A 27078-nucleotide genomic window follows, 5' to 3' on the forward strand; every position below is an offset into this window, starting at 1 on the left:
GAAGACCTGCTTTGTGAACCCTCAGCTGCGTCTGCCAGGCTTTACATCTTTAAATCAACATGAGATGTTGGTTTATTATATTTATTAATTAAACCCAGGAAACATGAACCCGTTCTAAACCTAAAAGATCCGCTTGTGTGTCATAATCATCATAATAATAATGTCCCACGGTATTGTTCTTCATTTATTGTTTGTACACCGGTGATGAAGAAGAGGTGATGAAGAAGAAGTGATGAAGAGGCGGTGAGTGTTCCACGCTTCAGTGTTTGTTTCCACGCGTCTGGATCTCCTCGTGGGTTAAAATAAAATAAGGCGTTTCAAATAATAAAGAAAGACATAAACACCCAAATATGGACCCGAAGAGTCCTTCATGCTCCATGTGCTGCTACAGCCCACCAGGTGAGGCAAGAGGCACAGGTGAGGCGGGGAGGGGGGAGGGGGGGTGTAATGACGAACACAAACCAGCAGGGGGAGCCATCGAGACCAACTGGGTTCCAACTGCTTCTCATTTGTTGTGCACAGAGAAACCAAAGAGCCTGAAGGCACCACCAGGGTGTTACCGTCCAACTGGGGGGGGGGGGGACTACGTCCTCCATATGGCAGCAACAAGCAGCGACACGTCTCCTTGTCGGGGGAGTCGGTCTCAGCCTCTTGACGACCAACGTGGGGAACCCAAAAATGTGTTAAAACTAATGCGTACAAACATAAAGAGGGGGCCTGTGTTGCCTCACATCAGTGGGGGGCCTGTGTTGCCTCACATCAGTCAGGGGGTCTGTGTTGCCTCACATCAGTCGGAGGGGGTCTGTGTTGCCTCACATCAGTCATGGAGGTGAATGACTTGAACACGAGTCGCTCTTCTTCCTCAGCTTCGTCTTTTTCTCAAAAGTTCCAACAACATGCGAAGATCCTTAGTCCACTGGGGGGGGGGGGGGGGAGTAAACATCATCATCATCATCAGTTCTGACGAGACCTCGATTTCAACTTCCGTGGTGGGCTGAGGGTGGCGGGTGGAGAGGGGGCGTGGCCTGTGTGTGTGGCCGCCCCCTCTCACAACCGCTTCTGGGCGAAGAGCGACCCGACCACCACGCCGGTCACCAGCGTCACGCCGGCCAGCAGCCACCTCTTGAAGCTCTCCTGGGACTTCCTGCTCTCCGCCGCCGCGTCCTGCCCGAAGATCTCGGCGAAGCGCTCCTGGGAGACGAAACAGAGGGAGAAGAAACGGGAAGGTCAACGGAAGGTCAACGCCGGAGGACTCACAATGAAGACGACGACATGGGCACATTCCCTTCTGTAAAGGTCACCAGGTCACCCCCCCCCCCACGCCGGGCACATGCAGGTGGAACTTTCCATCCACCTGAAAGCCCTGAAAGCCCCCTGCCTCGAGCCCCCCCCCCCCTTCACATTGTTGCCTCCGACATTCTTTCCTGGAGGTTTTCCGCCGCCCTCTCATCACTTCCTGGAAATGAGCCTCAGTGGGCGCAGTGGCGACGCTCGGCCACTAGGGGGCGCCAGTCAGGCTCAGAAACCTTGTGTCCGGACCGGATGATGATGATGATGATGATGATGTCCACACCTCCACAAACTCCTCTGAACACAAGTGGAAAGAAGCAACTGGGCTGAGAGATGAAGTCGGGTCAGGAGGTCGTGTGTGTGTGTGTGTGTGTGTGTGGGGGGGGGTGTTACTGGAAGACATCAGGCTGAGGAGCTAGAGAGTGAAATGAGTCATCAGTGAATCAGAGACGATGTGGGCACCGCGTGGTGACGGAGAGCTTCTCCTTTATTCGTCGTCTTCAGAGTGACGAGCGGCCTCCGTCTTCACAGCGGGGAGCATCAAGGTGTGCGTGTGCACAACACACACCTTTAAACCCATGGAGGCAGCAGCCAATGAAAAGCCCCCAAAGCCTCTCTGGTTAGAGTATCGTCTTCTCTCTGCCACACAAAGAGGGAACTGAATATCTTCACCGAAACCAGCAGGAATTTAAAGAACACCCCCCCCCCCCCAACCTTCATTGACAAACTCAACTCAGGGCAACTCTGAAACAGGAAGGCGTTCGCCACGGAAACCGAGCGAGGAGGCGGAGCCACTAGGATTTCTCTTAGATAACGCACATTATCACCCGGTTTCATCTCGCTGCCCGACGTGGTGACATCATCGCCGCCGCTGGACCACGACGGAACCAGGAAACCAACGTGGTTGCCGGGTTACTGAATAACCCACGTTGGGCCGGTGGTGACGCAGGAGGACTTCAGTGGAAAGGAATCTTTGGGCTTTTGCGGCAAATATTTCTGAGAATGTGCTGCAGGGTGTGAATGTGCTGGGAGGAGATAAGGGGGGGGGGGGCATCGTCCTGTAAGTCACGGCTTCTCTGGAGGCCTTCAAACCATTCGCTTCTTCACCCAGTGGCCTCCTGAACAACCAGAGGACATTTAGACATTTTAATATATATATTATTTATTAAATATCTATTAGTATTAAAATATTTTGTATATATAATAAAATCTATAAAATCTTTTAATATATATATTTTAATGTATATACTAAGATATTTAAATAGATATACATCTATACAAAATATTTAAATATAAATATCTAAATATATATATTTATATATAAAAATATACCTATATAAAAATATAAATATATATACATTAAAAAAAAGATATATATATAAAATATAAATATGAAGCAATAATATTTGATAGCCACCTGGAGGGACACTTGGGGGCCAAACGGACCCCAAAGTGCGTAACAAGAGGTTCTACAGGCGCAAAGTTGTTCTCAACCTGATGACTCATTCACGTTAAAGGTGAAATGCGCCACAGGGGATTGCTAAACAGCACTACGGTAAGTAATGACATAATGTGATTACGTGGTGCATCATGGTGCTAATGTGTTCCTGCGGCTTTTTCAATCTAGAGTTAAAAAGAAAACGTATACATAAAAAAGGTCCGGTGTGACTCCTCTGTTTCCCTTCCTGTGAACCTTTCCATGACCCAGCTGGAGGAATGTGGGTGTAGGGACGGAGCGTCTTGGAGCGCTGACCGACACCGTGAAAACAGAACATGTCGGGACATGTCGGCCTCCAACAGGCCGGAGACATCTTGAGGCCTGAGGGGCCCAGAGAGAGGCCGGTGGGCCGGTGTGACTCACTGAGAGCTCTGCTGCCTCTGGTGTTATGACTCATAGAATAAATGAGCCATAATCGACTGGATCTTCAAGGTTGTTTGTGGGACTACTTCCAGCTGTGGATGAACACAGTGTGTGCGGTAGTGAGGGGGCCGAGTACCAGCTCACTGATCTGGTCACATGACGTCCATCCTGGAGGGGGCGCTCCTCCGTTCTCTCCTGAAGGGTTCTGCACCTTTTTACCCAGAAAGGTTCTTTTCTATTTCTTGGGAGATGTTCCTGATCCGATGTGAGGTCAAAGGTCAAAGGTCAGGGATGCCGTATGAGTGCAGACTGTAAAGCCCTGAAGGCAAATTCGTAATAAACTGAATAGACCCTCCCCTCATCCCACCTGGCAGGTAAAGCCAGCCCCCCCCCCCCCCCCGTCCTCACACCTTGCTGTCTGCATCTCTGCTCCCGGAGGAAATCAGGCGCTAAGCAGCCGCCTCACATCTCGCTTTTCCTTTATTTTTCCGCTCGGTCGAACTTTCTCTTTCTTCGTTAAAACAAAAAGGATGAGGGGAGGATTATCTCATGAAAGCAAGAGGTTGGATATAAGAGAGAGAGAAAGAGGGGGGGGGGGCACAGGGAAGAAGATCCGTCAGACGGTTGCCATGGCTACAGGTTAGTGTGTGTGTCTGGGCTTGCAGGTCCCTCTCAGCTGATATACGGCCCGGCGCTGCATGTGGAGAAAGCAGCGTTTTAACGATCATCAGCAGCGTCTCATCCGTCAGCTACGACTCAACGGTTGCTCCGGTGTTGCACCATAACAAGCCACACACACACACACACACACACACACACACACACACACACACACACACACACACACACACACACACACACACACACACACACACACACACACACACACACACACACACACACACACACACACACACACACACACACACACACACACACACACACACACACACACACACACACACACACACACACACACACACACCTCCCAGCAGCAGCTCAGTGATTGGTAATATTCATTTTGTTTATAGGGCTAAACAACCGGTCCGTGGACAGAATTAGTCCAAAGAAGTTGAGAACTGATGAATTTACATCATTATCATAAAAAAGGTCAACTGCTGGTTCCAGGTCGTTGAGTATGAGGTCTTTACGCTATAGTAGATCTGGTCCTGGTCTAGAACGTGGACCCGGTACGCCATCCGGTCCTGGTACGCTCAGTGTGGCGTTTACATCCCGGGTGTCGAGCTCAGCAGCCGCTGACGATGTTTTGAGGTTTCCGGAGCAGCTGCTTCTCCTCCATGTGAGTCCTCAGGGTCTCCAGGCTCTGAACCATGATGCTGCTTTTGATTTGATGAACAGAATCTCCCCCACTTCTGTTCTTATTGGACCCAGATCCAAAGGGCGAGGGGGTCGTATATGTTTATATATGTACTTCTAGATGAGCTTAGAGTTCATCACTGGAAAAGAGTTAGAAATCCACAACCTGATGCTCAGCTGATGAGCTGGTGGCGTGACGCGTCTTGGGTTCCACTTCCCTTTGAGGCCGTAGGTTTCTGATTGTGGCGAAATCGCCCAGACGGGTTCATTCAACTCATTCTCTAGCGCGTTGTGATGTTATGGTTAGAATGGTGTGGAGCTTCGTTTAGGCCTCAGGATGCTGGACTCAGACGCTAGACAGCTAACTGAAGCTCGGTGACATGCAGAGAAGGGTCCAGAAGGGCCAAGAAGGGTCAATAATATTCCAGAAGGGTCAAGAAGATTCCAGAAGGGCCAAGAAGGGTCCAGAAGGGTGCAGAAGGGCCAAGAAGGTTCTCAGTGTTGCAAATCGGAAACATCTCCCCGGTGATCGAAAGCTGACAAAAGGTTCTTACCCTTGCACTCTCACATATACACGTGTGTGTGTGTGTGTGTGTGCTCCCTTTAAACTTGAGGACCAGTCTCGATCAGCCGGTCACATGGAGACGTTTCGCTCTCCCAATGTTACGAGCAGCTTATCTGCAACTCGGCTTGAACAAGTGCGTGAATGAGCAGAATGTGATGAGTCAGCGTGGCGGCCACATCCTCTCAGTCAATGAACGGCCGAGGAATGTCACATAAAAAAAGGGTGAGTCCAACGAGCAGAAATGAGAACACGACTGTAGGAAACTAAAACACCGTCCCAGGCCTAAAGCTGTCTCACTGAAGACCGTATGAGAGAGAGAACGATATGAGTGGTACGACAATGGTGTGAGCTCCTGAGGTAGGGAACCAGAAGCTGGACCACAGCTCACAGGAGCCTGAAGGCCTGTGGAGTCGCTCTGCAAACACCTCAAAACTCCTCCACGCGTCAGCTGCTGTTGAGCAACGTGTTCAGAGCGTCGCAACACTCGGGTTGTGGACTCGCAAACACCCGACAGGCCGGGCCTCGTTTACCGAGCAGGATGACTTCATGTGTGCGGAGCCTCAGAGGACAGTGAGACCTGTGTGTGTGTGTGACCTCTGCCTTACATCCAGGAGGAACAAGACAACAGTCCACGAGCGGATCATGAGATCACAGGGAGCGGCCGATAAGCTCGAGGACACGCGAGAACAAGAAGCTCCTGAAAGTGTCGACCCCGAGGACGTCCTGGATCTGACAAAAACACTTGTTTCTGGAGGATAAACACTGTTGGAGTCAGACTCTGGGATCATCTCTGGAGCTTCTTCGGGGTCCACCTGCGTCCAAGTAATCAGATTTAGGAAGACACACATACTTATGTACGTAAAAAGTTCCCAAAATTAACTAAGAGACGAAACTCGGGGAACATGGACCTGAGCAACGCTAGAAACACATTTCTAAAGCACGGAGATCCAATAAAAACCACCAGGTTAACGGCCACATGACCACCGAGCCGACTCATGGCCAAAAACAGAATGAAAGAGGGAAAGGACGGCCCTCTTTTCTTGTTTTATTATATTTATTAAATGATATAATAACTTAAAGGGCCATCCAGTTGACTGACAAGCCTTTCCAAAGCAGTATGTGGGTGTTCGTGTTTCAGGACAGGCTCCATCTATGGCGTGATAACTTTGGGGCCTAACTTGGGAAATGGTTGTTTTAGATGAGTATGAATCCTTAGATGGGTCAGGGTTCTTCCTACATGTTTATATCACACCGAATACATCCATGAGACCTCAAGGCTCCTCTTGAGTCTCAAACGCAGCTAGAAGGCGGTAGAGTCTGTGGAGCACCGAGAGAAGCCAGCGTCTCACAGGTCAGCTGGAGGGCGTCGGCCTAAAGGCGGAGCACCGAGCTGCACACACCTGCCGGGCTGAGAGCGTGAAAGGTGTCGGCCAGGTGTCGCGTTGTGAGGACTTTGAGCCGGAGGACACGGAGCATAGATTAGATGTCGGTCTCCACACATCCGCAGTGCATTAATGATCTTTAAATAGAGGAGTAAACCCTCATCAAGAGGGTCCTCCCACCACATGGTGATAACGGCCGTATTCATCGTAACCGAGTCCGTTTAACGGCCCAGAGTTTTTAATCTTCACAGAAACCAAATCTAAATTCAGTCGGGGACAGAAAGAGAAGAAAAAGGAAAGAGCACAATGCGAGCGATTGTTCCTCCCTCCCTTATCGATGTCTTCATCGTCTCCACGAGTTCATCACGTCCTCCCCAAAGGCTTCTGACCCGCCGGCCTCCGTTGCACAAGCGTGGAGGCGTGTCCAGAACGGGGGAGAGACCAGGCAGCGTGAGCTTCACCTCTAAGGGATGCCTCTGGTGAGAGAAGGGCTCCACGAGAGCAGACGAGGGTTACGCCGAGGGAGAAGTGGAGGGAATGAAAAGGGGATGAAGCAATCGGGCGCAGACAGACTGCTCAGGCCAAGAGCCAAAAACAAGATGGCAGCCGAGAGGAACACACGTACATTATAGATCCACCGGCTGATGCCTGGAGCGTCCGGTCTAATGGCGTCACTTCAACACGTTGCATGTGGCAGAAGTTCCTCTTCCATTGCGTGTGGCCCTGTTACATGGAGGCAGCGTCAGAAACACAGGAGGGCAAAACTGCCCCTGACAAATATAATGTTGCCCCTGACATCACGAGGAGGCAAAAAATGCCCCAGAATTTCTATAATGTAACATTTTTTTTCCATTTTTTTTTTTCCAATTCAATTCAGTTTATTTGTATAGCCCAATTTCACAAATTACAAATGTGTCTCAGAGTGCTTTACAATCTGTACACATAGACATCCCTGCCCCAAAACCTCACATCGGACCAGGAAAAACTCCCAAACAACCCTTCAGGGTAAAAGGTAAGAACCCTTGAGGAGAGAACAGAGGAGGATCCCTCTCCAGGATGGACAGAACAATAGATGTCATGTGACCAGAAGGAATCATTAGAGTTAAAATACATTCAATGAATATGACAGAGTGGATGAATAGTTCATAGTCGGCATATTCCATATTTTTGTTGCGTCTGTCCCAGCTGTACTGCCTGGACAAGGTAGGTTAATAAAAATTATTTGAAAAAAATAATATATATATATATATAAAATATATATTTTTAACCTACCTTGTACAGGCAATACAGCTATATATATACAATTTGGAATCATATATTCTTTTTAATTGTTAATAGTAAAAAATAACCACAAATAAATAAGAATAACATTTAATCTGATTGTCTGATTTATGTTTGTTAAAAAAAGCTGTAGACTACAGCCTAATAGTCTTATTATTGCCATTTTTATGACAATTGCTCATATCCTGTGAGCCTAAATAAGTATATTTATCATTTTTGAACAAAGGTTAAAAATTATTTCACAAGTTTAAAAAAAGTGCCTCCAATGTATTTTTAAATGCCCCTGGATTTCAGTCAGTGGGGCAAAAATCGCCCCCTAAAAACATATGTAAATGTCCTCCGCTGTGTGTAGGTCTGTCTCAATAGGGCTCCTCGTGTATTCATGCATTTCTATAACTCTTCATGTATTTATATAACTCTTCATGCACGAGGCGTGGTTCCTTTTACGCCACGACGTTTGAAAACTAATAACTGACGGGCAGAGAAAAAAGGACAAAATAAAAAAAGGAACTGGAGTTAGTTTCGCAGCCGGTTCAAGAGAAAGTGGAGCGATTATAACTCGCCGACCTCGTTCTTCTTCTGCTGCTCGAGGCTCACGGCAGAGCGGCGTCCGGCCGGACCGGAGCGACCGGCCATCGGGCGTCCACGCCGTGACGACCCCACATTCCTGGCTCGATCGCCGCCGTCCTCGAGGCTCGAGATCGGAAGATCAACGGCGGTCGAGGAACTGGTTTAGTGATGAATCATCCCCGAGAGGAAGGAAGTGGAGCGACGAGGAAACGGAGTCATTGGACCTCGGCTCGGCGTCTCCACGGCCTCCATTGGCGAGCGCAGGTCGAGCCGGCGGTGAGGCCGTGAATTAAAGAGGAGATTAATGAGTCGGGACTCGGAGGCTCACACACCAATCTGTTCCCCACATCGCTCGGGGGGGGGGGGGGGGTCTCCCTTTCTCTCTCTCCACAAAACCCCATTCTGTCATCACACACACACAAATGCTCGAGCACACGGATAAAGAACGGACGAGGTCATGGACTTTTGGCGGAGAAAGAGCACCCGTTAGGAAAAGAGCGTGAACATGGAGGGTGAGGGGGGTCTGGGTGGGGGTGGGGTTCACCCCCCCCCCCTTCTGTTGGGGTGAATGAGACACGGAAATGAAAGAGGAGGAACCAGTGAGACTGAACGGCATGAAGAGAGGCCGGGAGTGAGAGAGAGAAATGAGACGGAGAGCTGGAACAAAAGGAGAAGCAGACTGCGGAGGAGGGGAGGAGGAGGCTGACGAAAACAACTGGAAACTGAAAAAAGGGGGAACTGATGATCAGTGAAGTGTGTGCAGAGGGGAGCGAGGGGCATGTTTCCTTGAAACTTCACTTCCCTTCATTTCAAGAAAGTTTGCCGACATGAAAGAAGCCGATTCCCCAGAAAGACTTCAGAGGAGGATCTGCTCCCTCTCTCCATCATCTCCATCATCTCCATCATCTCCATCATCTCCTCTCTCCATCATCTCCTCTCCATCATCTCCATCACTCCCTCATCTCCTCTCTCCATCATCTCCTCTCTCCATCATCTCCTCTCTCCATCATCTCCCTCTCTCCATCATCTCCTCTCTCCATCATCTCCATCACTCCCTCTCTCCATCATCTCCTCTCTCCATCATCTCCCTCTCCATCATCTCCTCTCTCCCTCATCGCCTCTCTCCATCATCTCCTCTCTCCCTCTCTCCATCACTCCCTCTCTACATCATCTCCTCTCTCCATCATCTCCATCACTCCCTCTCTCCATCATCTCCTCTCTCCATCATCTCCTCTCCATCATCTCCATCACTCCCTCATCTCCTCTCTCCATCATCTCCTCTCTCCATCATCTCCTCTCTCCATCATCTCCATCACTCCCTCTCTCCATCATCTCCTCTCTCCATCATCTCCCTCTCCATCATCTCCCTCTCTCCATCATCTCCTCTCTCCCTCATCGCCTCTCTCCATCATCTCCTCTCTCCCTCTCTCCATCACTCCCTCTCTACATCATCTCCTCTCTCGTATCTCCACGCAGGATAGCTCTGACTTTATTGCTTTTCCCCCGTGGCCATTAAAATAAAAGAAGACAAAGCGACGGCTCTATAGCGGCGAGGCTCTTTATCATCGTTAGCCGCGCGGCGCGTTAGCACGACGGCTCAGCGGCCGCGGCTCTCGCTCTTTAATACACGCCGCGAGACGCGCTAATCCCGCGATGCGCCTCGTAATCTGATCACAGATATGAGAACGCAGAGACAAGAGCCGGAGCGGGGGAAGATACGGGATGAAATGCAATCAGAGGAGAGGGGGGAGGGTACATGGGGGGACGAGAGGTACACAACGAACATGGGGGACGGACGAGAGGGGTACACAACGAACATGGGGGGGGGGGGGGACGAGAGGAAGATGGAGGCGGGGGGGGGAACGAGAGGAGAGGAAGATGACCTGATTTCAGCACTAAGCCTGGTAGAAGTGAAGCAGCTCGGAGGCGACCGGACGGCCGGCCAGCTGTTGGGCCCGTGAGCCGCTCGGCGACGCCCCCCTCGGTGAGTCGCTCGGCGGCCTCGTCTTCCTCGCCGCGCTGGAAGTCCTCAACGGCTTCACAGCCGTCACACAGCTGGAGGTCTGTCACCGGACGCACACACGGCGTCTGGAGCCCTGCTGCGGGGACGCCGGTGTGTGTTTCGACGCGAGGGATGGGGAGAGACCATCGCAGTCTGAATGCAGCATTTGGTACGACCCGCCCCACCCCCGCCAGACGTGAACATGTACTGGTTTGGCCCTTAAAGACGAACAAGAACCTCTACGTGGTCGCACACGCACACACACACACACACACACACACACACACACACACACACACACACACACACACACACACACACACACACACACACACACACACACACACACACACACACACACACACACACACACACACACACACACGCACACACACGCACACACGCACACGGGGCCACAGGTCCTTTGTTTGAGGTATAGTCACATGACCAGTTTGACTCGGTGCCATCCCCTCTTCAGCGCCATACAATAGAATGATTAAATGCATGAGCTGACGATAAAAACAACAACAACGACAAATGTACAACCGCTCTAAACAAACACACAAAAATACACCGTCTGTAAAACAAAACCCAGAAAGACAAAGACAAACCCACATATATCCAGAGTTTTTCCTGGGTCAAAATGGGTCTTCGGTGCTCCCAAAAAAAATGGAGGATCCCCTCATGGACCTCTCACTCTGCGGCCCTCGCCGGGCGCATCGTCTCCGTTGCGATGCGATTGAAACATCTGATAGTTCTCACAGATGTTACGTCATCTGATCGGCCGTTTTGAGAACGCCGATCAAAACCGATAATGGGAATATCGGCCGATATGGATCGGCGCCGATCAGATCGGTGCATCCCTAATAGTCCAGGTGTGTTCGTGCACATCGGGCTGTTGAGTGATCAGCAGCTGGCCGCTCTGTCCATTCACCTCACAGTTGCGTATTGATCAGACAAGAAGATACGCTTATCAACTCGATTACTATTGATCAAAACAGAACGAGGGTTCGGCTGTAGCCGACTTGAAACATACTATTGAGAACATATTCGCTGACGTGCACGTGATGAACACAGGTTTTTTTGGTGGTTTTTTTCCATCGCAGACTTTCTTTGTCTTAGGCGCTCGGGATTTGACATAGGCGTTCGGGAAAACGGCTTAAGCACGCGCCCACATTTTCTCTATGCAGGAAAAACGCTGATATCTCCTAATTAGCCACATGTGAGCAATTAAAGAGACGAGGAGGAGGAGGAGGAGGCAGCTGCACAGGTGGGGTGGAGGTCCAGCCTCCAGAGAGCGGGGATCAATGTTTTTGATAAATAAACAAACCGACGTGGGGAGAGAAGCTAAACACCGGAGCGAGGGCGCGGGGTGAACGGCGAGATGGACGAGGCGAGCGGCCGCACGCGCCGCTCGCTAATGTCTTCAGCCACCGCCATCTGTAAAGAGGAGGCAGGGAGGAAGGGCAGCAAGGCTGGAAACACAGGAGCTCAGGAAATGATGAAGAGGAGGCAGGAAAAATGTAAAATATAAGGGCACAGAAATCGATTGGTGGCAGTGGGAGGGGAGGATGGAGGATCAAAAGGTGGAGGGGTGGGGGGGTATGAGGAGGAGAGGCAGAGAGAAAGAGAGATGGAGGCGGGGCCGATGGGTCCCACGGGTGAGATCTCCTGCTCCTCTCCGGTAGGGTCGCCTGACAGACTGAGGAGCTAAGTGCCGATCCTATGTGCATGTTAATTACAGAGAGGGAGGAGGGAGGGAAGGAGGGAGGGATGGAGGGAATAAGTCTGCCAAGGAGAAAGGCACAAAGGAAGCTCAGGTGTTTCCCTTGTCAAAACAAGTCAATGGCCTTACCCGCCACGGCTCTTTAATTACAGCCTCAGTGTGGAACCCACAGAGCAGGGCAACACACACACACACATACAGAGACACACACACACACACACACACACCACAACAACATGCAGGCCTCATGTCTCTGTGGACGTCGGCCCAGAGGAACCTCTTCATCCTTTTATAGATTCATACATCTAGTTATTTAAAACAAAAAGCATCGGTAATTTCTATAAATCGATGGTAAACGTACATTAAGAAAAGGGGTCTACTTTTAGCCGCGGATGCATACGCGCCGGGTGCTCTGGTGTTGCACAGCAGCAGCAAGGTGCATTGTGGGAATAAAGTGATGAAGGAGCGTCCCACAGAGCAGAGGACGACGAAGAGGAGCAGCCATCAGAAGACCAACAAACACGTTCACCGTCAGGACCTCTCGTAGTTGACCCCTGCGTGACCTCGGCGAGCAGCCGACGGCACCGCTGGGATAACGCCCTTTTGATTCCCCCCCCCCGCTGCCTCCCTCCGTAGACCCCGCCGTGCTTCCTCTAAACGAGTTTAGCCGTTATTGGTCTGTCGGAGAGAAAGAACAACACGCCCCCCGGCAGCAGGTGGAGATATCATTCATCTATAATTGGTAATAACGGCGTTCCAGCGGCCCGAGGCGGCTCCATCTCCACTGAGTAATCACCGCCGCCCCTCGCCACGCCGCAAACCACGTCATTAGGTCGGCGGCGGCGTCTCTACCTGCCGGAGTACCCGACACCGTCTGGCTCTGGATCCGTCCCACAGGCCGACCGCTCATCCCGGACAGCGGCGCTCCCAAACGAGCTCCGCTGGGACCGTTTGGGCCGAAGGCTTCAGCCGCCGGTTCTGACAGCGAGGTGATCAAAAACAACTCGCGCTGTTAAACCGCCGCCTCCACCGTTCCCCAACGTTGCCTCTCGCTGCCCTCGGTGTGAAGGCAGGGGAGGACTTGAAGTGTTTTTTAGGGGGCAATTTTTGCCCAACTGACTGAAATCCAGGAGAATTTAAAAATAAATTGGGGGCATTTTTGAAACTCTAAATAATAAATAATTCAGACTTACAGCGAATTTTAATAATAAGACTTTTTAGGCATTAATCTACAGATTTAAAGTGAAAACAAAAAACATCAGAAAACATAAATCAGACAATCATAATTATTTTTTTGTGGTAATTTATTGCTATTACATTTTTTAAACAACTATTAATAATTGGAACTTATTTCTTATTTTTTTTATAACTCAAAATTATATTTATTGATTTGTTTACAGATGGGACGAAACAAAAACAAAACGCTATTAAATTATCGCAATTTCGGGGTATTTTTTGCCGCTCTCCTCGTGATGTCAGGGGCAACATTATGTTCTTTAGGGTCAGCTTTGCCCTCGGCTCAGGGCTCCAGGTGGAGGACGAGCCGGTATGTGGAGAGGTGGTGTTCGTCCACATGGCGAGAGAAACCAAACGAAGGAGCTCTGTTCTGGTGTCGGCAGAATTAGGTTGATTAATCTCTATAATAATATTATTATTATTGAAAAATGACCGTGATAGTTTCACAGAGCCAATGTTGACGTTTTAATTATCAGGAAATGTCCGAAGATAAACGTCCCGCAGCCTCGAGAAAAGCTTGTTTTAAATGGAGCGGACGGCGTGGAACACGACGTCTGACCGCCAGAGAACGCCGAGTCCATTTACGCATCGGTCGCCTCGGGTTCCACGGGGAGAGAAGCTTCCAGAGGCTCCCTCGCCGTCAGAGACTCCCTCGCCGTCAGAGGCTCCAGAGCCGTCAGAGACTCCCTCGCCGTCAGACAGACAACAGATGTTCACCCGGAGCGCACAGCTCAATCAATAAGTCAGGATTAGCGTTCAAAAGATTGATTTTCATCATTCATTTATGAAACGTTATCTATTGTTGGAGTGTCATCGACAAACTGCCCCCCCCCCCCCCTCCATCCATCTCTCTCTCTCTCCTCACATTCCTTCCCAGCAGGAAACAGAAAGATATTTATGGAGCAACAATAAGCGAGACGGAGGGATGTAGTAACTCAGGTGAAAGTCACCTTGCCGACGAATTTCATCAGCTAGCACTCGCAGCGAGACTCGGGTTCCCACATCTGCCTCGTGAGGAGGCGTCGGGGGAGGGAGGGAGGGAAGGAGGGAGGGAAGGAGGAAATAAAAGAAAAGCAACAAAGTCTTGTGTGTGTTTTGTCCTCGAGAGCGAAGGTTGACTTTAAACGGAGGAACCACAAAAGAAAAGGTGAAGATGTTGTGACAAAGAGAGAGAGAGGGGGGGGGGGGGGGGGCCACGAACTGTGTTTCAGTTCGCAGCTCGGCTCGACCCCCCCGAGGCGAGAGCGGCGACTTATGAATCAGTGGCGCGGGATAAAAGTGAATCACGAGAAGGAAGGAAGGAAGATCGAGAGCTCAGGGCGACGCGAGGAAGTGAAACCGGAGGAGGAGACGCTCAACGCCAACGTCGGTTTAGAGGCTACAGACACTCGGAGGCTACAGACACTGAGAGGCTACAGACACTCAGAGGCTCCAGACACTCAGAGGCTACAGACACTCAGAGGCTACAGACACTCAGAGGCTACAGACACTCAGAGGCTACAGACACTCAGAGGCTAGACACTCAGAGGCTACAGACACTCAGAGGCTAGACACTCAGAGGCTAGACACTCAGAGGCTACAGACACTCAGAGGCTACAGACACTCAGAGGCTACAGACACTCAGAGGCTACAGACACTCAGAGGCTCCAGACACTCAGAGGCTACAGACACTCAGAGGCTACAGACACTCAGAGGCTACAGACACTCAGAGGCTACAGACACTCAGAGGCTACAGACACTCAGAGGCTACAGACACTCAGAGGCTACAGACACTCAGAGGCTACAGACACTCAGAGGCTACAGACACTCAGAGGCTACAGACACTCAGAGGCTACAGACACTCAGAGGCTACAGACACTCAGAGGCTAGACACTCAGAGGCTAGACACTCAGAGGCTAGACACTCAGAGGCTAGACACTCAGAGGCTACAGACACTCAGAGGCTACAGACACTCAGAGGCTACAGACACTCAGAGGCTACAGACACTCAGAGGCTCCAGACACTCAGAGGCTAGACACTCAGAGGCTAGACACTCAGAGGCTCCAGACACTCAGAGGCTACAGACACTCAGAGGCTACAGACACTCAGAGGCTACAGACACTCAGAGGCTACAGACACTCAGAGGCTACAGACACTCAGAGGCTACAGACACTCAGAGGCTAGACACTCAGAGGCTAGACACTCAGAGGCTAGACACTCAGAGGCTAGACACTCAGAGGCTACAGACACTCAGAGGCTACAGACACTCAGAGGCTACAGACACTCAGAGGCTACAGACACTCAGAGGCTCCAGACACTCAGAGGCTCCAGACACTCAGAGGCTCCAGACACTCAGAGGCTAGACACTCAGAGGCTACAGACACTCAGAGGCTACAGACACTCAGAGGCTACAGACACTCAGAGGCTCCAGACACTCAGAGGCTCCAGACACTCAGAGGCTCCAGACACTCAGAGGCTCTAGACACTCAGAGGCTACAGACACTCAGAGGCTACAGACACTCAGAGGCTACAGACACTCAGAGGCTACAGACACTCAGAGGCTCCAGACACTCAGAGGCTAGACACTCAGAGGCTCCAGACACTCAGAGGCTAGACACTCAGAGGCTACAGACACTCAGAGGCTCCAGACACTCAGAGGCTACAGACACTCAGAGGCTACAGACACTCAGAGGCTACAGACACTCAGAGGCTAGACACTCAGAGGCTAGACACTCAGAGGCTCCAGACACTCAGAGGCTAGACACTCAGAGGCTACAGACACTCAGAGGCTACAGACACTCAGAGGCTACAGACACTCAGAGGCTACAGACACTCAGAGGCTCCAGACACTCAGAGGCTCCAGACACTCAGAGGCTCCAGACATTCAGAGGCTCCAGACACTCAGAGGCTACAGACACTCAGAGGCTACAGACACTCAGAGGCTACAGACACTCAGAGGCTACAGACACTCAGAGGCTACAGTCACTCAGAGGCTACAGTCACTCAGAGGCTACAGACACTCAGAGGCTACAGACACTCAGAGGCTACAGACACTCAGAGGCTAGACACTCAGAGGCTAGACACTCAGAGGCTAGACACTCAGAGGCTAGACACTCAGAGGCTACAGACACTCAGAGGCTACAGACACTCAGAGGCTACAGTCACTCAGAGGCTACAGTCACTCAGAGGCTACAGTCACTCAGAGGCTACAGACATTCAGAGGCTACAGACGACGACGGACACGTCTCCAAGTCGAGAGAGAGACAGAGAGACAGAGACAGAGAGAGAGAATGATTTTATCGACATGAGCTCATGGCGATCTCTGCGTTGACGACCGCGGTGAGAACAATATTGACGAGCCGCCGGATGAGAAACTAGATAAACCGTTAGCCCCGCCTCTCCTCGGGTGATCGATGGCGCCCTGATTGTTGTCGAGCGCTCACTCCGTAAACATCGGGACGATCACATCACCTGGAGCTGGACTTTGAGGTCGCTCACAAACAAAAGTTAAAGAAAAAGAGACACCAGAGTCGTCAGAACTGATGTTCACAGCAGGCGTGTGTTTATGAGACCAGACAGATGGACATCCCGTCAACAACATCAAGATGCCGCATGGCTTTAGCCTTTGTTATCACATATAGTAGGGATGCACCGATCTGATCGGCGCCGATCCATATCGGCCGATATTCCCATTATCGGTTTTGATCGGCGTTCTCAAAACGGCCAATCAGATGACGTCACATCTGTGAGAACTATCAGACGTTTCAATCGCCGCGCATCTCAACGGAGACGATGCGCCCGGCGAGGGCCGCAGAGTGAGAGGTCAGAGGGGATCCTCACCACCGAGCGGCGTCCCCGTCCCCCGAGTTGAATCTCTGGGTCGACTCAGCCGACTCTCACATGTCTGCCCCTAGAGATGCGCACGCTAAACACATTCCATCGGGAGCGAGCGAGGGTTTTGATAAAGTTAGCGGAAGGATTTAGAATATAGAATATACACTTTTATTAATCCCCAAGGGGAAATTAGTTCTCTGCATTTAACCCATCCTTAGTTATTAAGGAGCAGTGGGCTGCGGTGAAGCGCCCGGGAAGCAACTGGGGGTTCAGTGCCTTGCTCAAGGACACTTCGACTTGCAACTAATGGGGAGAGCGGGGATCGAACCCACAACCCTGCGGTTGCAGGACGGCCCTCTTACCCCACTGAGCTAAAGCCGCCCCATTTAAGTGACAACATCCGGTTTTGCAAAATTAGCGGAAAGAACCACGTGAAACAACATCTGTTTTTCAAAATAAAATGTCGACAAATCAAACACTAACAAATACAAGTAAACAATGAACTGATTTTGTATCTTTAGAGATCGTTTCTGAGATTTAGCTTAAATTATGCTAACATTAAAACATTGTTACTGCACCAAGGAAGAGTTTATAACACAAAGGAAAAGAGCCGACCTCCACTGGACCGGCGGCGTTTGCGAGCGTGCACAGACGCACACCGGGGTCATTGGTACAGCCCTCTCTCCAGCTGGATTAAAAAGATATGTAAAAAAAGAAACAAGCTTTCATCTGCCTTGGAGCAACAACAACGTACAGATAGTGGCTGAAGAGACAAAGAGACAGAGAGCCAATCAACTGACCAGAGACAAAGAGACCGAGAGCCAATCAACTGACCAGAGACCGAGAGCCAATCAACTGACCAGAGACCGAGAGCCAATCCACTGACCAGAGACAAAGAGACCGAGAGCCAATCAACTGGCCAGAGACAAAGAGACCGAGAGCCAATCAACTGACCAGAGACAAAGAGACCGAGAGCCAATCAACTGACCATAGACAAAGAGACCGAGAGCCAATCAAGTGACCAGAGACAAAGAGACCGAGAGCCAATCAACTGACCAGAGACAAAGAGAGCCAATCAAGTGACCAGAGACAAAGAGACCGAGAGCCAATCAACTGACCAGAGACAAAGAGAGCCAATCAAGTGACCAGAGACAAAGAGACCTAGCTACACAGCGAGAGAGAGAGACCTAGCTACACAGCGAGAGAGAGAGAGAGACCTAGCTACACAGCGAGAGAGAGAGAGACCTAGCGACACAGGAGCCCCCGGTGGAGCCCCGCTAAGCCCCGGTGGAGCTCCGCTGAGCCCCCGGTGGAGCCCCGCTAAGCCCCGGTGGAGCCCCCGGTGGAGTCCCACTGGAGCCCCCGCTGGAGCCCCACTGGAGCCCCGCTGGAGCCCCGCTAAGCCCCGGTGGAGCCCCACTGGAGCCCCACTGGAGCCCCGCTAAGCCCCGGTGGAGCCCCGCTAAGCCCCGGTGGAGCCCCCGGTGGAGTCCCACTGGAGCCCCCGCTGGAGCCCCACTGGAGCCCCGCTAAGCCCCGGTGGAGCCCCCGGTGGAGCCCCGCTGGAGCCCCGCTGGAGCCCCGGTGGAGCCCCCGCTGGAGCCCCACTGGAGCCCCACTAAGCCCCGGTGGAGCCCCGCTAAGCCCCGGTGGAGCTCCGCTGGAGCCCCCGGTGGAGCCCCCGCTGGAGCCCCACTGGAGCCCCGCTAAGCCCCGGTGGAGCCCCCGGTTGAGCCCCCGCTGGAGCCCCACTGGAGCCCCACTAAGCCCCGGTGGAGCCCCGCTAAGCCCCGGTGGAGCTCCGCTGGAGCCCCCGGTGGAGCCCCCGGTGGAGACCCGGTAGAGCCCCCGGTAGAGCCCCCGGTGGAGCCCCGGTGGAGCCCCGGTTTCGATCCGTGCTGCTGATCAATTAGAGAGCAGCCCGACCAGCTGCTCACACACAAACATTTTGTTTTCCAGCAGATGGAGGTTTAAACCACGTGTGCTGCTTCTATCTCGCTCCGTTTGATCTCATCAGAAGTCTCTTTCCTCCGCCGGTCAAAGGGTCAAACACTCACAATCTCACACGGAGGCCGAGGACTTATCGGGAGACGAGTCTGGACCCAAAAGAAGCTGCTCCGGCTGTTCTGCTCTCCAGGGGGCGGGGCGGGGTCACCGGAGGTCGGACCCACAGCCACGTGATGGAGGCTCAACAAAAAGGATTGACCGATTGCCCCGGGGCAAATAAAACACCGCTCGCTGGTCGTGTGCCTCGCGACTCATTGGCCCGGTGAAAGAGTTAAACATGTATTTTTTTGCGTCGCTTAGGAAAGGAGCGAGTCCTCTTGCTTCCTTTTACATTTAGAAACACGAAGATCAAACATGGCAACGAACTGGAGTCATTCTGGAGTCATTTTGTTCAAAAAATTGACTTCTGGAAAGTACATTTCGTACCCACTTGCCCAATTAGGCTCCCAGCATCGTACTACCAACTCCTGAACACACTTCTCTCTGTGTGTGTGTGTGTGTGTGTGTGTGTGTGTGTGTGTGCGCGTGCGAGACTCACCCATCCTCCCTGGGTCTGGATCCAGGGCTGAATGTGGTTGTCCAGGTAGACCGTCATCCACTCGATGATGCGCCCCACCAGCGGACTCATCTCCTTCTCCACGCACTCCACGCACAGCGCGCCGCCGAAGGCGAACAGGCCCACGATGCGACCCCAGTTGACCCCGTCGCGGAACACCTCGTCCATCACGTTCTCGAAGCTCTGGTAGGCCGTGGCCGGCGTGATGTGCAGCTGGTTGTGCAGGTCGCTGAAGGCGCGGGCGTAGCGCAGCTCGAACTCGTTGGCCGAGTCCCGCAGCGCCTCCTTCACCGCGTCCAGGTTCGTCGTCGTCGACGGCAACCGCTGCGGTCGCGGAGGGGGGGACGCCGCCGCCGCCGGCGGGGTGCCGGGACTCGTGCCGTTGAAAGTCCCGTTGCCGTGCGTCTCCGCCCCCCGCTGCTCCTCGCCCGACCCCACCACCCCCCCGTCGGTCCTGTTCAGAGGCTCTGTGAGGCCCATGTGGGCGAGGGGGTAGTTCCTCTGGGAGAGCTTATAGTTGATGTAGAACACCACCAGCTCCCTGTTCTCCGTCATGTTGCCTTTGAAGATGCGTTTTCCTTTAGCCGCCGCCGCTCTGTCGGTGGAGCCTCGCCGCGTGAAGAGGGAACGCTGTGCCGGCTTCTCACCTCAGACCACCGCGGCCCACCGACGTCCAGAGGACACGCGGGGGCTGGACACCAAAACCTGCACACGGCTGACCAATCAGCTCAGGCCCTGTCGAGAGACAACAAGGAGGGGTCAGAGTCCGGATGGACTATAAGCACAGCGCCATTAGAAATGTGTGTGTGTGTGTGTGTGTGTACAGGGATGGCTGCAGACTTTCAAATACAATGTGGACAGGTAGGGTCAAAGTGCATCCCTCTAATTGGGCCGTTACATATGGAACAGATGAGACGATATTAATGAGACAATCGTGGAGCGAATGTGTGCGTTTGAGAGAGAGAGAGAGAGACAAAGGGAGCGGTGGGGTTTCGGTGAGGAGGGATCAGAGGGACAGTCTGGCTCGAGGGATCTACGCAGACAGTCGCCAATTCCCAACCGGTGACCTTTGACCTTCAGACGGGGCGTTCAGGCACCTTGTTTTTCTCCGGGCTCTCTGGCTCCGTCACAGTGGCGCAACGCCCTTGAATCTCGACACAAAGCCGACTTTCGTCGGCTCATTAGCGGCGCCGGATGGCGGTGGACACGCCTCCCTGCTGGCCTCACATCACTGGGTCCAACACTTTTAGTCTGACATCACAGGTCATGTGACGGTAGATGTTGCTGCGGGTCAGTGAAGGAGGACCAGCTGAAAGCATCCAGGAAAGATAAACGACCATGAGCTAAACCATTGTGTTGAGGGTGACCTGCAGGGATTCGGCCCTGATGAAAGGGTTAATGCAGCTGAGCTACACACAATGAACTATAAATAACGTCATGAAATCATCGTCTAACTGCGACTGTTCAAATGCAAAAGCTATTTTAAAAAAGAGGCGGGGTATTTATGAGCAGATACGGTCACAGTGGAACGGCAAAGTCAATTAACTGATAAGGCGACTCTCTGCTCCCAAAACGAGATGTTATTAATTGAATGAGAAAATTAATTGAGAGTCAAAGCTGTAATTCAAATGAAATATAATCTGAATACAAGGTAAGGATGAGTAATGTTCTCAGCTGACCTGAAAAGAATTGATCACAAATTGTAAAGAGACAATAATGACCAATTCAAACCAGATTGCCTTTTTATTTTAGAGGGTATGATTTAAATTTCTTTCATATTTATTCTCGTCGCCAGTGTTTTGGTACATTTTGTAAAGGAAAAAGTACAAAGGCAAAAATGAAACACCAAAGATTGGTTTACATGTTGTACTATCATGTCATTTGCAAGTGCCTTCATCATTTCAAGTGTTTGATTGTAAAAAATTAATTTAAAACATATATTTCTACTGGTGGTCTGTCTTTTCTTTATTTTGTATTCTTTATTTTATTTAAGTTTTTCTTTGTGTCATTTTGCTTTTTTTTTGTTCAGTGAAACTGATAAAAAACGATAAATAAAAAAGTAAAGATCTTTGGTGACGGGTGGTTATAATAAAGTGTTTTAGACTATACTGTTAATCAGGGGAGGACATTTACATATTTTTTAGGGGGCAGTTTTTGCCCCCACTAACTGAGATCCAGGGGCACTTTCTGAAACTTGTGAAATAACATTTAACCTTTGTTCAAAAATAATACATGTACTTATTTAGACTTACAGAATATGAGCATGAGTCATAAAAATGCAAAAAAATAAGACTTTTAGGCTGTAGTCTACAGATTCAAAGTGTTTTCTGAGATTCTTTTAACAAAAAACAAACAGAAAACATGAATCAGACAATCATATTAAATTGTATTCTTATTTCTTTATGCTATTTATTGTTAATACATTTGTTATTACACAAGTATTAACACTTAACTTATTTCTTTGTTTTTTTATAATTCAAAATTATATGTATTGATTTTGTGTGTGTGTACCTACCTAGTCCAGGCAACACAGATAGGACACACAACAAAGAACTAAAACAAAACGCTAGTAAATGATCATAGTTTGGGGCATGTTGCCCCTCTAGTGACATCAGGGCACCAGGACGTTTCTTAGGGGCCGCTTTGCCCTTTGACCTGCTGTGTTATAATACATGTACTTCAATCAAGATGCATGTCGACGACCTGCAGCCAATCAGAGCCGACGTGGGGAACAAAAGACCACGACCGAGTGGCGGGACCACGACCTGCTGGTGAACCCGAACCCGTCCGGAACCGGCCCTTCAGAACCACACAGACGCGGAGAAGAGGCCGTGACTCCGAGTGGACGGAGGGGCGCCCCGTGCGCACGGTGCTGGTGACGTTACGTAACGCATCCACGCGCCTTCACAGCACAATGGGCGAACAAGTAAAGCGAAGCAGCTTCTGAGACCCCCCCAAATAAACGTCCTACCAGCTGAGTGTTTGGGCCACAACGTGGATATTAACATTATTTTATTGGATGTAAACAGCCCGTCGGATCCGTTGAAGCCCCGCGAGGCTGCCGTGTTTACCAAGGCCACATGGTCCCGAGCGACAGGCACGTGGCTCGGGTTTTAATAGCCCCGCGCGGATGTACACACACACACACACACACACACACACACACACACACACACACACACACACACACACACACACACACACACACACACACACACACACACACACACACACACACACACACACACACACACACACACACACACACACACACACACACACACACACACACACACACACACACACACACACACACACACACACGGCAGCTGCGGGAATACCGACGAGTCGCTGCGATCTTGAACGCATCATTTTGGGGCTCGACTAAAACGCGCTCAAATATTAACTCCTGCAGAGCGAGTCGTTCCGGTTTATGACGCTGGAATCTGGACTCTTCACTCCCGGGTCCACCGACCGGGGCCGTGCACGAGGAGCCGTGCACGAGCCTCCGTGCCCAGGGCGTGTTAGGCCACCTGTGTGTCGATGCAACTAATCCCCAGATTAAAACCACTAATTCACATGTTTAAGACTTTATATTTAAGAACACGAGTATAACATGAGCCTAACATTAGCGGCTTACCAGCAGCAGTGCATGAAGACGGGGTCCCCCTCCTCGGATCGCCCCTCGTGTGGATCAGGTCTGCCCGTGTGCACGCTGTCAGAGCCTGGAGACCAACAGTCACTCTGTGTGCCTGTTGGCACGCATCCTGCGCGGTCCTCGCCCCCTCCTCTCTCTGCACGCCCAGCCCACTGTTACGCAACACGACGCCGTCACGGAGGAGTTCACATCGCCACGAATCCGTGTTTGCTGGGTTTGTTAACCCCTTTCTGGACTGCACTCAGGATACTACTCCATATAGTGATGGACTCAGAGACACATACGCCACCACGAGCTACACGGAGCCCTCGTCGTGGAAACAGATGCACACAACGATAACTCTTCTCGTGTGTGTACATTCCCGGTGGGGGATGCATGCGTGCAAGTCACTCTTTGTTCACTCTATACACGCGAGAGGCTTTTTAAATATGAGTATTACGCAAACTAAAACACGTAAACGCTATTATTAACGCGCTTGTCCCGTGTTGCCGCCCAGCTGCCGCAGTCCACTCACTTTACAATCCGAGGCACACTTTGGATCATTTTATATTTCCGCACAAGAGAACCGGTTTGGACCCCTGAAGGCAGCACGGGGGCCAGTCCCCGCTCCTGTCACGACCACCGGGTTCCGAGCCGAAACGACCCTCTTACCAGCTCCAAATAGACCGCAGTGGACATCGTTACACAGCCGGTTCTGGAGCAGCGCGACGCGGACACACAGCTCCGCCTGAACCGGCGGTACCACCGGGGAACATGAAGCTCCGGAAGATGGCTGTCACTGTCACACGGGCCAGGGGGTCCGCGGGTCCGCACACCGTGTCAACACGGGGGGGGGGGGGGGGGGGGGGATTTACAGCGGCGGAATAATCATACGCAGTTTGCGCGTAACACTTTGCGCTAAACGGGGTTCGAACCGACGGGGGAAAGCGAGGCGGAAACGCGGTGATGGATCCGCGTTCTCCATAAATCTGTCGACTTTCCGCTACGTAGCTGGAGAGGAAAATCCACCCTCTCTCTCTCTCGCTGTGTAGCTAGGTCTCTCTCTCTCTCTCGCTGTGTAGCTAGGTCTCTCTCTCTCTCTCTCTCGCTGTGTAGCTAGGTCTCTCTCTCTCGCTGTGTAGCTAGGTCTCTCTCTCTCTCTCTCGCTGTGTAGCTTGGACTATCTCTCTCTCTCGCTGTGTAGCTAGGTCTCTCTCTCTCTCTCGCTGTGTAGCTAGGTCTCTCTCTCTCTCGCTGTGTAGCTAGGTCTCTCTCTCGCTGTGTAGCTTGGACTATCTCTCTCTCTCGCTGTGTAGCTAGGTCTCTCTCTCTCTCTCTCTCGCTGTGTAGCTAGGTCTCTCTCTCGCTGTGTCGCTAGGTCTCTCTCTCTCTCGCTGTGTAAGCTAGGTCTCTCTCTCTCTCGCTGTGTAGCTAGGTCTCTCTCTCTCTCTCTCTCTCGCTGTGTAGCTAGGTCTCTCTCTCTCTCGCTGTGTAGCTAGGTCTCTCTCTCTCTCTCGCTGTGTAGCTAGGTCTCTCTCTCTCTCGCTGTGTAGCTAGGTCTCTCTCTCTCGCTGTGTAGCTAGGTCTCTCTCTCTCTCGCTGTGTAGCTAGGTCTCTCTCTCTCTCGCTGTGTAGCTAGGTCTCTCTCTCTCGCTGTGTAGCTAGGTCTCTCTCTCTCGCTGTGTAGCTAGGACTCTCTCTCTCTCGCTGTGTAGCTAGGTCTCTCTCTCTCGCTGTGTAGCTAGGTCTCTCTCTCTCGCTGTGTAGCTAGGTCTCTCTCTCTCGCTGTGTAGCTAGGTCTCTCTCTCTCTCGCTGTGTAGCTAGGTCTCTCTCTCTCGCTGTGTAGCTAGGTCTCTCTCTCTCGCTGTGTAGCTAGGTCTCTCTCTCTCTCGCTGTGTAGCTAGGACTCTCTCTCGCTGTGTAGCTAGGTCTCTCTCTCTCTCGCTGTGTAGCTAGGTCTCTCTCTCTCTCGCTGTGTAGCTAGGTCTCTCTCTCTCGCTGTGTAGCTAGGTCTCTCTCTCTCTCGCTGTGTAGCTAGGTCTCTCTCTCTCTCGCTGTGTAGCTAGGTCTCTCTCTCTCGCTGTGTAGCTAGGTCTCTCTCTCTCTCGCTGTGTAGCTAGGTCTCTCTCGCTGTGTAGCTAGGTCTCTCTCGCTGTGTAGCTAGGTCTCTCTCTCTCGCTGTGTAGCTAGGTCTCTCTCTCTCTCTCGCTGTGTAGCTAGGTCTCTCTCTCTCTCGCTGTGTAGCTAGGTCTCTCTCTCTCTCGCTGTGTAGCTAGGTCTCTCTCTCTCGCTGTGTAGCTAGGTCTCTCTCTCTCGCTGTGTAGCTAGGTCTCTCTCTCTCGCTGTGTAGCTAGGTCTCTCTCGCTGTGTAGCTAGGTCTCTCTCTCTCTCTCGCTGTGTAGCTAGGACTCTCTCTCGCTGTGTAGCTAGGTCTCTCTCTCTCTCTCGCTGTGTAGCTAGGTCTCTCTCTCTCTCGCTGTGTAGCTAGGTCTCTCTCTCTCTCTCGCTGCGTAGGACTCATTAAGCCCCTTCTCGAGCCGCATCGTGTTATCTTACTTGTATGGCGGTCTCCATGAAATCATGTCGACCCTGACCCCGGCAGGAGTGATCCAGTCCGTCATTGCTCGTCCCGTCTGGCTCAACCGCCGACGGAGATCTCCTCGCCGCGCCTGGCTGCCCGGGTCCGCCCAGTCACGCTCCTCTGCGTGGCGTCACCGGCTCCACTCCCCGCTCCGGTCAGGCTCGGTAAAAACGGGGTCCAGCGTAATAAGAGCGTACACACGCGTCAGGAAGGAGAGACACACACACAATGACCGTGGTCCTCTCAACCGGGAGAGCGGTGCTCGCGCGCGTCACTTCCAACCGTCACGCGCGAGCTAAGCTAGTAGGAGTCCCAGCTAGTTAGCCGGTTGAACGTGAGCTGGTTCACGGGGCTTTTTGCCGCCGCGACGCTAGTTACTCAACCGTCGCATTCTTTACCGTCTGCCCGGTGTCGTGGCCGTTTTTGAGGAGTAACGCGGCGTTTTGTTCATAACGGGGCTCAGCGTCGCAGCTTTTCCGCGATACTTTAACAAAGGATGTGAGGGGTCGCCATGGTAACCTTTGTTACCCGGACATGTCGCGCGCTTCAGATCCCGTCGCCCCCACGCACCAGTTTGAGCACAGTGCCCCCTTGTGGACATTTATGCAGCAACAGTGGAAATCGCTCAAACCAAAAATTAACTTGATGAAATTAAATTAACATTTAAAAAAATTAAGTGCTGTACGAATAAATGTACTCACCATATTTGCCATGAAGCCCCTGAATGAGATCTCGTGACACGCAGGTGCACTTCATTTAACCAATTGTGTGATTCACAAGATCATATTCAGAGGCTTCATAAAGGACATGCATATCTGAATACACCACTTAATATTCATTTTTTTCCTCCTCTGGTTATACTGCAATAAAGATAGAAAAATAAAACACAAACATTGGTTAAATACTTTAGCAAGACGCTGTCGTCTCAACTCGGGCAAAGCCTGGCACCATGAAGACATGCAGCACTAACCGGCTTTAGTGAATATGTCCCATTGTTCCTGATCCGATGTGAGGTTAAAGGTCAGGGATGTCGTATATGTAGATTGTAAAGATTTTGAATTTTGGGCTATACAAAATAAACTGAATTTGGACATTTGGAGGAAAAAGCACAGGTGTGACATAACATTGATGTTATAAGACTATTGATGTAACATGATATGACCGTTCTTAGTGGCCCGACCTGTGTTTTACAAGACAAAATGTTCACTGTGAAGGAAATGTGAAATATTATAAACTAAATTCAATAGTCACCA

General features: G+C 51.3%; 1 protein-coding gene across 5 annotated transcripts; it reads right to left on the reverse strand.

Annotated features, from left to right (window-relative positions):
* Positions 1 to 799: 799 nt before the first annotated feature.
* On the reverse strand, positions 800 to 26399 carry bcl2l1 (BCL2 like 1). Of its 5 annotated transcripts, XM_056421978.1 has the most exons (5): positions 23247 to 23902; positions 20704 to 20915; positions 19589 to 20341; positions 7041 to 7138; positions 800 to 1191 (listed from the first exon to the last, which is right to left on the reverse strand). In XM_056421978.1, the coding sequence occupies exons 3-5, from the start codon at positions 20159 to 20161 to the stop codon at positions 1101 to 1103; spliced, it is 762 nt and encodes a 253-aa protein (XP_056277953.1). In that variant the 5' UTR covers positions 20162 to 20341; positions 20704 to 20915; positions 23247 to 23902; the 3' UTR covers positions 800 to 1100. The 5 variants fall into 5 exon arrangements, with proteins under 5 accessions (XP_056277953.1, XP_056277950.1, XP_056277954.1 ...); XM_056421975.1 differs by lacking the exons at positions 20704 to 20915; positions 23247 to 23902 and adding an exon at positions 25801 to 26399; XM_056421979.1 differs by lacking the exons at positions 20704 to 20915; positions 23247 to 23902 and adding an exon at positions 23916 to 24280.
* Positions 26400 to 27078: the final 679 nt, after the last annotated feature.

Source organism: Pseudoliparis swirei, chromosome 9 (genome assembly GCF_029220125.1).
Source record: "Pseudoliparis swirei isolate HS2019 ecotype Mariana Trench chromosome 9, NWPU_hadal_v1, whole genome shotgun sequence".
Lineage (NCBI taxonomy): Eukaryota > Metazoa > Chordata > Actinopteri > Perciformes > Liparidae > Pseudoliparis > Pseudoliparis swirei.

What these genes read in the sequence shown, in the direction of transcription:
- bcl2l1 (XM_056421975.1), bottom strand. Translation starts at nt 20,161, where the DNA reads ATGACGGAGAACAGGGAGCTGGTGGTGTTCTACATCAACTATAAGCTC. An exon ending in TCCAGACCCAGGGAGGATGG is followed by an intron (nt 7,139 to 19,588) that starts GTGAGTCTCGCA and finishes TCCATGTAACAG; the next exon opens with GGCCACACGCAATGGAAGAG. An exon ending in TCAGCCGGTGGATCTATAAT is followed by an intron (nt 1,192 to 7,040) that starts GTACGTGTGTTC and finishes TTCGTCTCCCAG; the next exon opens with GAGCGCTTCGCCGAGATCTT.